The following is a 15,256-nucleotide window of genomic DNA, read 5'->3' on the forward strand; positions in this document are numbered from 1 at the left end:
TAAAATGAAGCTTTTTAGATTGAATTACTCTCTGATTTCTCTGTCACATAGACCAGTAGTTTTCAGAGTGAGGTCCCTGAAGTGCAGTCTCTAGACCAGCAGCATCAGCATCACTTGGGGACTTGTTGGAAGTGCTCAGGCTGTACTCCAGACCTGTAGGATCAGAACCTCCGCAGTGGGCTGCGGCAGTCTGTGTGTTAACAAGCTCTTTTGTTATTCTGATGCATACACAAGTGTGAGAACTATTTGCATAGATGAATATAGCTTTACCTTCCAACTTTGAGGAAGGAAAACAAACCATCAATTATCAATCAGTTGCCACTTTGCCAAGTTGAACAGTTTTTCTAAGATGGTCTTCTCCAACCTTAGTTAACTGATAACAGCACGATTTTGGAGTAAGCATTGGCGAATGATGATTTAAGACACCATTTAGCTTTAGATAGAACTCTAACTTTATCATTACTTTAGTGACTAATTCGAGTACATGGGCCCTGAATGCTTTTTTAATTATTTCCTGAATTAATTAATAAAGGAATGAGTTTGGCTTTAGGGTAAAACTGGCATTTTAAGAATAAATACACAGGGCAAAAAAATGTTTCTGATGATATGCTCTTAAGATTTATTTTCCTTGTCAAACTAATTACTTTTTTGTTTCTCTAAAATAGATAAGTAATGGAACATCATCAGTGATCGTCTCCAGAAAGAGGCCATCAGAAGGAAACTATCAAAAAGAAAAAGACTTGTGTATTAAATATTTTGACCAGTGGTCTGAATCAGATCAAGTGGAATTTGTGGAACACCTTATTTCACGAATGTGTCATTACCAGCATGGACATATTAACTCTTACCTGAAGCCCATGTTGCAGCGGGACTTTATTACCGCTTTACCAGGTAACCGTGCTTGTCTTTTAAAAAGCTGAGAAGTGGAAGAATGCCCAGCCCAAGAGCCTAGACGGAGCCGAGTAGGTGTTTGAAATGAGTGAATGAGTACAGCGTGAGACAGCATTTCTTTGGGACACATACTGTACTTTAATATGTGGTACTTGAAGAGGAGTTATAATTTAGCATCTATCTAGGAACTGTAGGCAGTTTCTGTGATTACTAGTGTTGATCATTGGTCAATACTATTGCTACAGTAGTGAATTAATTAACTTTTTATTTTGATGTGGTGTCTATAGAATCTGCATTTTGCCTTTATAAGTATTTTTTTTTAATATGGGACAATTTTTCCTGCAGTGTTTGGGAAGTGTCCCCAAATTTAAGATGTTCATTTATATCTGAAGTGACACTTAGGGAATGGCAGAAAAGTATTGGGGAAATTGATAGCATGTCTTACTACATTTCTTAAAACTTATTTCTGCATCCTCTCCCTCACTATCCTACCCCTGCATGAGTGTGTTCTTTCTCTCCCTTTTCTCTTTCTCTCTCTCTCCCTCCTCACCCCCCCAGTTAAGTTTACTTTGGTTTAAAAGAAAAAAGAGACTACTTTTACAACAGTTTTAGGTTCACAGCAAAATTGGGCAGAAAGTACAGTTTCCATATCCTCCCCCACACCCGCAACAGCCCCCAGCACAGCCTCCCTGCTATCAACATCCTACACTACAGTGGTACATTTGTTACAATACATGAACCTACACTGACACATCACTATCACTCAAAGTACATACTTCAAGGTTCACTCTTGGTGGTGTACATTCTGTGGCTTTTGACAAATGTATAGTGACATGTATCTACCATTATAGTGTCACACAGAACAGTTTCACTGCTCTAAAAACCCGCTGTGCTCTGCCTGTTCATCCCCCTTTGATTTTTTTTTTTAATTAATTAATTAATTTTTGGCTGCGTTGGGTCTTCGTTGCTGCGCGTGGGCTGTCTCTAGTTGCGGTGAGCGGGAGCTACTCTTCATTGCAGTGCACGGGCTTCTCATTGCGGTGGCTTTTCTTGTTGCGGAGCACAGGCTCTAGGCGCGCGGGCTTCAGTAGTTGTGGCACGTGAGCTCAGCAGTTGTGGTTTGCGGGCTCTAGAGCGCAGGCTCAGTAATTATGGCACATGGACTTAGTTTCTCCATGGCATGTGGGATTTTCCCAGACCAGGGATTGAACCTGTGTACCCTGCATTGGCAGGTGGATTCTTAACCACTGTGCCACCAGGGAAGTCCCCCTCTTTGATTTTTGGTCACTCGTTAATTCTTTTCTCTCCGTGTTCTTTTTAAATTTTTTTATTTTAAGTTTGTCTAGTTAAGATAGAGAGATTTCACTCTTGAAGAGAATGTGAGACTGTTGGCCAGAACATTCTCCTCTAACGTGGTCAGGGTAACCTGGAGGTTACAGCTGCTGTGCCAGGGTATGCCTTAGAAATAGCCAGGGATAAACCAGTAGCATTGCCACCAGCCCTGCCCTTTTTGCAGAGCTTCTGGATGGCTCCTCAAAGAGTAGCTTCTCTCTTAGCCTGTCTGTGATTTACAGTGCATCACAACTCCATAGTCTAAGTATTTCCACAGTAGACAGGACCTGGGTTCATGCCTCAGGCCTGAAACCTGGGGCTGCAAAGTGACATGCCAGCCTCTGATTCCTAATCCCTCTTCTAGAACTTGTAAGTTTACTTTCTACAAAGGGAGTGTTTTAAGGATATTTGAGAGTTAGCTTAGAAAATTTTGACCCTACTGTTCTTTTTATGCTGAAATGTAGCATTATTTTCCTCATTTCTTGAATTAGTATTTCTAGAAAAGCAAAACATGAACCCTCTTTTTCTAGAACCATAGTATTTAATTGCTGAAAGGGATCTTAGCCGTCACCTAGTGCTGTTTCTCATTGGGTAGATTATGAAGCCAAGGATCAGAGAATTGGGTGAAATGCCTAAGATCATACATCTTGGTTATTGTGATTTTGCAGGTGATGGTGGGAGTTGGTGCAAAAGCTAGTACAAAAGCTGAAATCACTTCCAGTTAAGATTACTCTGGACAGTGCCTTAAACTGGCCTCAAGTATACATGGTTTACACCCCAATTCAGTAACATTTACTTTTAATTATAAGAGAGAGAGAGTGGGAGAGAAGAGCTATGCTTCTAATTGCATGAGAGAGAGAATTATAGGTGAATTTGAGTAAGATGAGTGCACATGTGCTGCAGCTCCTCTGTGTGTGCAGCCCAGAACTCAGAACCCCCCTCATCCAAGACTTTCTACTGACTCATGCTACATTTCACACCAAGAAGAGACAGGGTAGTTTTTAAAGTTGACAGTTATACTTGTTCCTCTTAAGTGCTTTTAAATAAATGAAGCTGTGCTCCCATTTTTTGAGGCAAATCCATTCTGTTTGCTTTCTGTTGTTTTGGTTTATTTTTATTTTTTCCCTATAATTTGCCTCTCAAACATTTTAGAGCACCAGGGAATTCAACTTATATTTACAGAATATCCACGAGGTGGCACTGTTGTAGTTCTCTTGATTTGCAGAGTATCGTTCAGAGGCAGCCCCTTCTCTTGGGGAGTGTACAGAATTGGAGAAGAGACAGAACAGATGAACATGTGTTATGTATATAAATATGGTTAGTATAATTGCATACAATTCAGTTTTCATTACAGCGAATTTTAAGGCATTGTCCATATCTCTGTTAAAGTGGAATTTTGTGGTATCGAGTATTACATGAAATGAACGGACCATTGGCTGGGACATGGAAATATTTTTGTTAAAATGCTATTTGTTTTAACAGGATTTGATCTGAACATATATACATATGTCAGTATATATCATACATATGAATCTAATAGCTGGGGACAAGCTGGCCAAGTTGATTGTGTTAGTTAGTGTCTAGTAGACTTGGATTAAATCTGGCATTAGTTCCTTAGCACAGATCTTGCCTTAAGAGCATTAGGGGAGAAACAGGTCCATGTGTTTGTTCATACTTAGATTTAATAATGTGTGGAACAACTTACTAATCATTATCCTGGTTTGGTGTTTAACTTTTACTGTAGATGATCCTTAGTTTGAATTTTTACTTTGTTGAAATTGACAGTCTACTTAAGACTTCTTTTGATTGTGAAAACCATTAATTCTATAAAAACGGTCTGTAGTTTTGACTTTTTAATGCTTACTGTGAATATCGTACCTGTCAGTATAGGGAAAATGGAAAATGTTTGTGGTCTCTGGCTCCTTTGGTTCAGTGGAAAAAGTGATAATTATGATATGCTTTTCTAAAAATCATGGTAAATGTTTAGTCTGCAATGTCAATTTCTGCAGGCTAAGTTTGTGGTTTGTAAGAACTGTTGTTAAAGGGAAAACTTATACCATTTGAAGTAGAGACAGATTGTACTTCAAGAAGGACGATAAGCATTGGTGATCTGTTTGGTGAGGTGTCTAAGCTATTAAGAATTTTAAAAACACTTACCTTCCTGGCCATGGTTTATTCTTTTGTCTCATCCTCAAGTAAGGATGATAAACCATTATGGACTGTGAATGTGACAGAGATTAGATCAGAGGTCTTGGGAGATGTGGAAGAACCAGAGTGTAGGCTTTAGGCTGGATGCAGGGCCAGAGGTCCAGCATGACAGAGTGGAAAGATGATGGGTATTGGATTTGACAGCCCCTCCATTTGAATCCCAGCCCCTGCCCCTGCCCCTAATGGTTATGTGAGCTCACTTTTTGGATCCTCAGTTTCCTTATCTGTGTGGGAATGATCATAATACGTTTTAGGATATTGCGAAGATTAAAGACATTGTATATAATATGCCTAGCATCTGGTGGGTATTCTGAGGATGTCAGTTAAAAAAAAAAAAAAAGCCCAGAGAGGCAGGAAGCACCTGCAGTACGATTTATTGCCAGGAAGTTTTAATTATTCACCCACTGATTTCCGAATTGATTCATCCTGACATCATTTGGGTAGATGTGTGCCACTTTGTTGGCATAACAAAATGTTGGACTTTGTGACCTGAGCGTTTGTGTCTGAATCCTTAGGTCAGTATATTCCAAGTTAAAGGCATCCACCGACAGACTTTTGCTCTCAGGAAAGAAAGTTTCTAACTTCAGATTTTACAACTAGATCTGTGACTAGGGAGGGGGAAGGGACAGCAGGGGTGGGTGGGGAAGGAAATTTCTTTGCAGCTGCTCTTTGAAATGTGTTTCTAAAATAATAAAAGTTTCTGTAATTGTATGATCTAAGCAGCTGTCTTAAAACTGGCTATAGTCAAGGGCATTGAACTGACATTACACATTTGAGTTTCATTTTGGTACAATGTTATTTACATATTGAGCTTTGAAAATTTTGCCTTTTAATTGTTTTAATTTATTATTGAAAAATTTCCAGACCTTCATCTGGTGCCTGTAATTAGCAACAGCAGCACTTCTTCAGCACTGTGTGTGCAGTATTCTGGAGTCATTTTCTGAGGCCATAATGTGTCCTCTTATTGCCTTGGGAAGGTGGGGGGTGGCAGGAGATGGGGGCGTCTCAGCACCATAGAGTAAATGAGAGCCAGACATTGATACTTAAGAAAATGCTTAGCTTTAACACCTCAGAGCACTTTCTAGCTCAGGCAAATGGACCACCTTATTCAGTGACCTCTTTGTTCTGAACAGTCTTGAAACCAGAAAGTTACAGGGTCTACATGGCTCCTGGGGCTAGTTACTCCAAAGTGCCTAAAATAGAGGTTGTGTGATTCCTATTCTTCTTTAAATATTTAAGGGGTATGAGACTTACTCCAAGCTATTAGTGAGGAATTAGCGATTTGCTAGGGGAGGTGTGTCATATTTTCTCTGCAGAAAGTAACAAGGAAGGGGAATACTGCTTAGCTTCCTTGACCAGTGATATCGGGTAAAGCGATTTCTGGAAGAGGGAAGAAGAGAGACTGACATTTATCGAGTACCTGCTCTGTATCTGGCTCCTGAATAGCCTCCTCTTATGAACCTTTCCAACAAGGTTAAGAAGTTCCTTCTCTATAAAATGAGGCTATTTATAGCCTATCTCAGAGGGTTTTATCATGCAGATTATACGAGATGATCCTTCTTAGGCATTTAATATCATTCCTATTTTATGGCAGACTGAGATCCAAAAAGGAAAACTGATTTGCTTCAACCCAGATTGTATGGCTCTATAGCCAGTGCATTTTCCGAGAAACTAAAACATGCTGCCCCCTAGAAGGATGAAGTGAATTAAAGTATTACCAAAAGGAAATAAATCAAATCTCATAGATTTCAATGAGATGTTGCCGAATTGGACCAGTGGCATTTGAAAGAGTAGGAAGTATGTGTCTAATAATGAGCTTCTTTCTGCAGAATCTCATTGATAGCCCAGTGGTGGGAGATATTGAGGTGGCGGGAAATCAATGAGGACTAAAAGGGATATTATTGCTATGAAGCAGTAGTTCCCAGCATGTCAGAATTATCTGGTGGTAATTCTTAAGAATGTAGATTTCTGGGCCCCACCATCTAGAGGTTCTGATTCAGTGGATCAGGAGAATATTTAGGAAGCTGTTTCTGCTGCTGTTGCTTCTCAAATCAGTAACCCTAAGTGATATAACCACACAGGCTTCTGAGAACCAGCGCATAGACTACCCAGCCAGGTGGAGGATTTGGATGCAGCTTTCCCAGTTCATATATAGACCATGGGGATGTGGCAGCCATTGAGGCCTGAAAAGACAGCTATATAATGTGTTCTTGTCTGTTCATTTCCTCTCTCAGCAGAGGATTTGAGAGGGGAGTTGGTTAGGGGTGTGTTTATAACCAATTAGGAGGATTTGGTTAGTGATTAGAATTGACATAAACCTTGGAAAGTGACTGTGTTCTCGTATTAAGTGTAGAAACTAGAAGATAGTTAGATAAAGTACCCCAGAATTAGAAGAATTCAGAGAAGAGCTAAGTTTATTAGGCCATGGCCAGAGACTGTAAAAGAAAATATGATTAAAGACGGTAGAGAGATTCTGAAATTTAAAGTTCTGATTAATAATTTGCTAATCCTATCAGTGGATAGGCACAAGTAGAATCCCATGTGATTTTCCATGAATTTCCCTGATTTTAAATACACTTGGACAGAAGATGGAAGAAAGGGGCATGGAGATACACAAAAAGGTAGCCTGAACCTTTGAGAATGGTATCAAGAAGGCCAAGCCCCAAATAATGTGAAATTGTCCAAAATGGTTAAGGAATTTGGGAGAGTTAAAAACAAATAAAATAATCAACTGTTTGGAGCAAGAACACGAAGAATGAAGGGACAGTGTACTTGGAATAGATGGTGTAGTGGTAATAGAAAGAAACAGCATATTTTCACTCCTCATTTAACTTATCCTTTTTTCTTTCCCCGCTAAGAAGAATGGTTTTAAAACCAGAAAGGACAGAAAAATTGTAGTCCAAGAAAGATATGAAGCTGTCTTTAACACAGCTCCTATAACAAGTAGACCTAAAAATGTTGTGTGCCGGGATAGTGACAGAACCTAAGTCTGTGACTTTCAGAATTGTGGAACATTGAGAAGTAATTGAAAACCAGTAGGTAGAGCTACTGGGTACAGTTGTGAACATACAGCTTGTACAACTGTGTTTGGTAGTCCTGCATGATAGAACCCAGAGATGATTGATGAGCAGATTTCCTGGTCTTAAGAACGGGAGAACTGGAGAAGGTGTATATGCGAGCTATTGGCTATTGAATTTGATGTTCCATTCTAGCCTAATTCTCAAATGGATTATCAAAAGTTAATTAGCTGTTGAAAAGACTATGTAGGGTTGTGTAATCCTAGAAAGGTATAGTATACAGAATGTTAAAAGCTATTATCTCTGAGAGGTGGGGTTTCGGGATTTAAAGGTATTTGCTTATATGCATTTTATAGTTTTTCTATAATGAACATGGGTTATATATGTTTAAAAGTGACACAAAGCAGCTAGTGCCAACTTGTAAACAAAAAATTGCAATACCAACTTTATGTAGTAAGCACCAGCAAGGGAACATGGAGAGTAACCATACCAAATTCACTTGATTTCCTTTTTGGATAAAGTTATGAGACTAGCAAGTCAGAAACATGGTATAAATAAAGGTGGTAGTGTCTCCATGGGGCAGAGTTTCTCCAAATATCCTTGAGGGCTGAATAGAGAGATATGGGCTGGATAATAGTAGTATAAAATCCAGATGATTTAGAACTGGTGGCTCAGTGTTGGTACCTTGTGAGTATTTAATGAATGGGTGTATGATAGCTTGAAGGGAAATATAGAATCACGGGTGCTGTCCTTGGTTCTGACCCATTTAACATGTTTGCCAGCAACTTGGGGTAAAGAGTTACTGCATTTGCCCACCATGCAGATCTGGTGTGGAATATCCACTTTTCTGTATGACAGAATCAGAATTGTAGAGACTGACATGGAAGGGTCAGATAAAGATTTGAAGGTGAATTGTAGAGAGGATAACTGTAGACTTCCGTGTGAGCTGCCCTCCCCTTCTAAACTACCCATACAAATACAGAAATTAAGGGGAGTTGTTTTAATAGATGTTTTGGGGAGAAGGGCCTAAGATTTTAATTCGGCTTACTACCATCTTAGGAGTCTACTGTGATATGACTGTTAGATGAAGGCAGTATAATCTTTGATGGCCTTAACTCTTAATATAATAACATGTGCAAGAAAAGATAGTGGTCCCAGTGTAGTTAGTCTTCATTATCAGATCATAACTTGGGTATTAGACCTACTATAGAGTAGAACTAGTATATGAAGGGCCTGTAAACCATAATCAACAGTGTAAATAGTCATTCTTAGAGTTGGAAAAAACCTTAGTTTGTAAAGCATTTTTTATGCATCATCTCATTGTGATATTTTCAAAATAAGGCAGAGATTATTATCCCTGTTTTATACAGATGAGGAAATGGAGGTTCTGAAAGTTTAACGATTTACCTATACCCTGCCAAGTTAGTATGACTATACCCCTTCTATTTATCTTGAAAAAGAGAACAAATATTAACCCCGAATGGTACTTTGTTGTCTTTAAAATCTTCCTGTAGAACTTTTTTGATTCATACAAGTAGTGTGAGAAAGGACAGTTGTTAACTGGCCATTACCATGTTATTTGGTAAAAAACCAAGGGGCAGGGATGTTTCAGTATTGTTTAAGTATTTGTTTCATGTCATAGAAGTTCTAGGTGGTGAACCCAGACTTGAAATTGGAATTTTCCGACTGTGTGTTTAGTTTTCCCACCCCAACACAGAGGAGGCCTGGGGATGAGCTTTATTTCTTGTAGTTGCAGAGGACATGCCCAAAACCACAGGATGGGCCTGTACAGGTGGCAACAGCATTGACCATAGTGATCTTCTTACCTTTGTGAATGTCAGGCAAAGGCTGAATCTTGGTTGTCTTTGAGAGGATACTTGCATTGTGTAGGATAAACGACTTAAGGTTCTAGAATTTTTAGGCATGTGGTTCATGGTTTTGAGGATTTTACCTCCATAAGGAGATGGAGAAATGATTGACAAAAATACATCTTAGTGCACCTGACTTAATTCTTGGATTGTCGTTTAACTTTTCATAAACTTTTCAGATAAGTCAGTGTTTCTCACCTTTTTGTCTCCTTAGCCCCAAGGGATTCACATAGGTCATGTATCAATAGAATGATTTGTTACGAGAAACAGCAAATCAGAGGGGAAAGAACGCAGACTTTGGAGCAAGAGATCAGAGTCCAGTCTTGGCTTCACTACCCTATAATTGTAAAACCTTGAATCCTTTTACCTCTTTCTGCCTCATCTGTAAAATTTGGGGTGTCGTTACCCCATAGAGTTATGTAAAAGAAATCATTTATTGTAATGTCTGACAAATATAGAGCTGTCCAGGGTTGGGTTTTACAGACAGGAACTGGTGCCATCAATTGTTTTATCTTAAAAAATCAGAACCAAAAAGAAGTGTCTGTGTCTATGTACTCATGCACTTGTATATCTGAAGAACTTTTGATATTACTCAGGTATGTTTCCTGGTTCAGGATTTCTTTATCCCTCTTATCTTTAAGGAAATGGTAACTGGTACATTTCCATCTCCCTTCCTATTCCTTCATTGCCTTTTCTATTTTGTAGAGCAAGGTTTAGATCACATAGCAGAAAACATTCTTTCCTACCTGGATGCCAGGTCTCTGTGTGCAGCAGAGCTGGTATGTAAGGAATGGCAGCGAGTGATCTCCGAAGGAATGCTTTGGAAGAAGTTGATTGAACGAATGGTGCGCACTGACCCTCTATGGAAGGGACTTTCAGAAAGAAGAGGGTGGTAAGTATTTAGGTTGGTTTTTCCCTTGAAAAAAGTGTATTTGACCTAGGGTCAGTTTGATTACTAAAAAATGCAATTATACTTGCCAAATGTGTTGGCCTATTTTAAACAAGTGGGAAAAGATGAGTAGTCAGGAGTTGGGGGGGGGGAAGTTAAAGCTGTTAGAATAACCCCTTCTGAAATGCATATTTCCTTTATATTTATTAACTGTTAAGATGTATTGTACAGTTTGAGCAATTTGGCTTTTCAAAGCTATGTGTTTATGCCTTTCCTTTCACATTTTCCTTAGGTGATGACACCATTACCAAAAGATAGATAAGAAAAAGGAAAATATGAGAAAGTCAAATAATGCCATTTTGCTATTAAGTATTGATCCTGGTTGAAGATGAAAGGTACAGCAGGCAGGATTTTTCAGAGACAACCTGTCATCTGAAATACAGCTTTATAGCTCTGTACATGTCAGTACCCTGACAGCACAGAGAAAGAGAGTGCCACAGCTAGGACAGATAGGTGGCTATGTGAGTGATGGTTAGGGCTGTGCTTTCTTTATGGAAAAAAGTTTGTTAATGTACTCAGTTAGCTTTTTCACAAAGCTACATTAACACTTTTTATCGCACTGTAGAATGAAAGGCTAGATTATTGTGTTGGGTATTCAGAAAATAAAAGGTGAGGATCACGCTAAAGACCTGTAAGCTGAAGTAAAGTTGGGCCTGACATGCACATTTAATTGTCAGAAATCCCGCTTTTGAACTATTAAAGCTCAATGCAAGTCAAAAGACTTGAAAGATGCATCTTTGTAAGCACCATGTTTAAATAAAATTCACCCTTTTATGCGCAAAAATGTAACATCTGTTTGTGTTTTTTTGCCAGGGATCAGTACCTGTTTAAAAACAGACCAACAGATGGCCCTCCCAATTCATTTTATAGGTCATTATACCCAAAGATTATCCAGGATATAGAGGTAATTTTATGATTTATCTGTTTTATGGGCTGTTTGTGTCTTGTTCTCAACTTTTTCTTTGTCTTAGTGTTCTTAGTTGTCTAGTTCTAAAATCATAGAACGGTTTTTTTTTTTAAGTTGAAGTCTTAGAGCAAATATGTCACAATGTGTAATCTGCAGCTATCCTTCGGAGTAGATAGTGCCTTTTTGTAAAAAATCATCTAACTTTTCTAAAACATGAAATGCTTCTGCAAGACTACCAGTTAATTAAAACCTTAATCCAAAATTAACTTTTTGTTTTAATTTGATGAAATTTCCGAAATCCAAGGCCCAATTTTTCAGGTAAGCATCGTTTTACATTTTTTGAGCCACCTCTAGAGAACTAGAGAAGGCACAGTCTCAGTTTCCTCTGTAAATTTCCCATGCTTTTTCATTAAAAGGACTCAAATATGATTCTAAGCAATAGTTAAGTGGCTTTTATAGAGCAGGTTATGCTCGTGGACCACTTTGGAGTTGAGTGTAACTTTCCCAGACCAGTAAAACTCTGTGAACTTGATGAGAAACATTGGAGATGTTTGATATTGTTCATGTGTTCTAATTAGTTCAGTTTTATTATTTAGCCCTTTTCCTTGAACCAAGAAAGACAGGCACAGGCATTTCTGATTAACTCTTTCACATGTGTTCTTGGCAGGTCTTGGTTACTTCACTGATTTCCTCCTTGGCAAAAAAGTTCAGCCTTTGCTAGGCAATGCTGTATCACCCATAAAGTTATACTCAGTTTCCCAAACATGAAGTAATCCTCACCCCCAGGTGATAGACATAAAAGTTATTGTGCCAAAATTCATTAATGGAGAAACATGTGCTTTTTTTGGAGTCCCCTCCCCGCTGCCTTCTTTTTAAGGCAGATGTGAACTAATGGAATCGCTTTGTTAACAGTAAATCTGAATATGACTGGAATATCATTATTTCAAATGCAAGCCATTGTCTTGAATATTCTGTTCCCTAAAATGAGCTATAAGTAACCTTTTAGGGTAGGTTAAATGATTTAAAACTTCTGCCATACAAATCCTAAAGTTTAGGAATTAATTGACCCCTTGGCAGTTCAAAACTTAGAATAAATTGCTCCTACAGTTTTAGTAGCTGAAACATAGTGTTAACTTGAACCTTAGGTTGGTGTATGTGTGTTTCAGGTTAGAGGGATTGTCTTTTACCCCATGTAGTTTTACTAAGACACTGCTTATGCATAGATCTTAGAAACTATATTACTTGTTACTTTTTTCCTCCCAACTATTCTTTATAAAGTATCTCCACATTTCCTTGAATAATTTCAGCAAGTCCTTTATTATAAGAAGGATGATGTCTAAGGTCAATCATTAATAAATAGGAACTCTGGAAGAACTTTGATCAGGTTGAAGATTTGGTGACATATATTATTTTATTTAATTCCCATTAGTAGTGTTATAATCGACAGTATGAACTCAGTTTTCTATGGCATGACAGTATGTGACACCACCTAACATAACCATTTACTCAGGCTGAAATAATATTTTAAAGTTAGGAGGAGGCGGATGTGAGGGAAAATAGAGCTATGGAGGAAAACCCTTTTTGACACAAAACCTCTATATCATGGTGGTCTACCCAGTGGTTCTTAAAGTGTGGTTTAGGAAAACCCACTGGTTGGCCACAAGAGTCTCCTCCAGATTTTTGTGGGCTAGATCTCTTAGTTTAAGGGATGATGTTTTATACTTTGGTACTTTCACTCATAGTAATAATAATAAAAATAATGTACCACGTATAGAGTGTTTACTTGTCCTAGATACTTTCAGCATTTTATAATGCGTTTTCTCATTTAACACTCTGGACAATACTTGAAAGTTAGGCCCTGTCCATATTTAAAATTGAGGAACCTGAGGCTCACCCAGGTTAAGTAGCTTGCCGGTGATCATACAGCCGGTCAGTAGTTGAGTCTGTGATCATCCTTATATTCTTCTGCACTTAATGCAACTTTTTGTGTGCTATGGATCAATGGTACTTCATCAAAACAGAGTTCGTTACCTCTGTTTTGTGAGTGTGTTTTATTCTGTCCTGGGTAGACACACAAAGCAGAGAGTTGTGTCGTGATCCATGGGTCAAACAAAGGAGAGACTCACAGGCTTGGCTGTTACCCATGTGCCTGGTACAAAACCCTCACAAGCAGACTATAATAATTACAAGTACCCTCTTTTGAGCCCTCGCAATATACTCATGAACCATGTTGTGTGACTTACATAGATTACTAATTGCATTTAATTCTTACAAGCTACCTGTCATCCTCATCTGTAAGGAGGGGAAACTGAGACTAAGAGAAATTTTAGAACTTCCTACATAGTTAAGTAGAAGACAAGGGATTTTAACTGAGGTCTGGCCAGCTCTAGGCTTAGTGTTGTTGTTTGTCATTTTCAAAGTAGAAAATTCCAGAAGAGAAGGAGAAAGAGGTATGTTGTTAAATGCCTACAGACTTTTCAAGGTGATCTTCTCATCTTTGTCCAATTGCTTGAAAACTCTTAGTTGAAAAAAGCGTATGAGTTAAGATTAGTTGGCCTTGTTTTAGTCCAGTTATGGCAAAGGTAGTGCTTTAGAGGGTTTTAAGCCTATTGCCAAAAGATAAATTACACCCTGAACATCAAGTGGATGTTTTTGTCCCCCTCCCTGGTTGCCCATACACACAGCCTTGGAGTCTCTTGTGTTTTTTTCTCATACGCTTTGCAGGGTTGCCAGTTCACAGCACCTTTTGCTTTCTATCCTTCTTGCTCTACCTTGGCAGCTCCAGTTCGTGTGCTGGCTCCTGTCATCTATCCATTCCCATATTTGGCTCTGACAAGCAGATGACCTTGCCCTTCCACATTGACCCAACAGAAATTGGCTAATTTTTAAGAAGTAGGGAACCTGGCTTAGTATGGTCAACCCCTATTATTCAGGAAATGAGAATGTGAGGAATGAAGTCTGAAGAGAATAAGAATTCTTAGTTCTCTGCAAAGGTTCATCTCTCATGGGTGCTCTTGCCATACACACACGCACACACACACAGGGGGAGAGAGAAGAAGAGGGGGTAGGGTGGGAGGGAGAGAGTTTAGAGTGCCTCTCAATTGAGAAGGAATTCCTGGAAAACCTGAGGCACAGTCCTAAAAGAAGCAGCCATATTTCCTTTGCTATCTAGAGTCTTAATTGTTATTATCATCATCATCCTCATTATTATTAATGATGAGACTACTGTTAGGTACTTTGCCACAGTAATTTAATTTAGTCCTCAAATTGTCAAAACTGAGACTCTTAGTCCAAAGTCCATGCTCTTTTCGCCCTACCATGCCGTCAGATGTCCCTCAACAGAGAGTTGGGAGTTGTTATAATAGACTCAAGCAGTCAGAGCTCTGATGTCCTGAACTTGGATTTTTCTCTTTTGCCATCTCAGATTAGTGGCAAACTCTTTCATATAATATGCCTTTTTCCTTTTTTTATTCACTGGATTAAAGCCTTTGAAGCACTCTCCTTGGAACAGACCACTAGTAAAATGATGGTGTGTTGTATCGCACCTTATAACAAACCACATTTTATTCAGGGAAAGTGGGGAGCTTTTTTGTGGTTTGCAAACTTGATATTAACATTGTCCTAACCAGAAAATGCTGAAATTTGCCCACCCACCCAGTTGTGTTTAGGCTTCTAAAAATAATGTTATTCCTTCATACTCAGACATCTGTTTTCACTCTATTGCCAATTTAAATGCTGCTGTATACTCTGTGTATTGTGGCTACTTTCCCAGTATTTTGAAAATTTGCACAGGGTAAGGGGATTTTACAAGTTCTCAAAAACATGAAATATTCCTCTACAGTAGCCACACCACATGATGTCTAAGTGAAATGGCAGGTATCTGCATCATTAAAGAGGTGCACCTGTGTATGCCCCGCATTCCTACTGCTGAAGTTAAGATGATTGTTGAATTGCATTTGCAGGCCGAGCCCCTTCCTGGGAATGGTTGGGGAGGGCTCAGGGCTATCAGCATTGAAGATCAGCCTAGACTGAGACAACAGTTCCCGGCAATTTGGTGAGATTTTTTTTTGGTCACAGCCTACTC

At 38.8% G+C, this 15,256-nt stretch overlaps 1 protein-coding gene across 5 annotated transcripts in view; it reads left to right on the forward strand.

The window, feature by feature from the left end:
• FBXW11 (F-box and WD repeat domain containing 11) overlaps positions 1–15,256 on the forward strand; it is a 129,547-nt gene that overhangs the window by 87,071 nt on the left and 27,220 nt on the right. For all 5 annotated transcript variants that reach the window (XM_024753351.1, XM_024753352.1, XM_024753353.1 and 2 more), the window contains 3 exons: positions 666–891; positions 10,022–10,208; positions 11,079–11,169. In XM_024753351.1, coding sequence (XP_024609119.1) covers positions 666–891; positions 10,022–10,208; positions 11,079–11,169 — 504 coding nt within the window. The remainder of the gene's footprint in view (positions 1–665; positions 892–10,021; positions 10,209–11,078; positions 11,170–15,256) is intronic.

Source organism: Neophocaena asiaeorientalis, unplaced genomic scaffold (assembly GCF_003031525.2).
Source record: "Neophocaena asiaeorientalis asiaeorientalis breed wild unplaced genomic scaffold, Neophocaena_asiaeorientalis_V1.1 scaffold268, whole genome shotgun sequence".
Taxonomy (NCBI): Eukaryota; Metazoa; Chordata; class Mammalia; order Artiodactyla; family Phocoenidae; genus Neophocaena; species Neophocaena asiaeorientalis.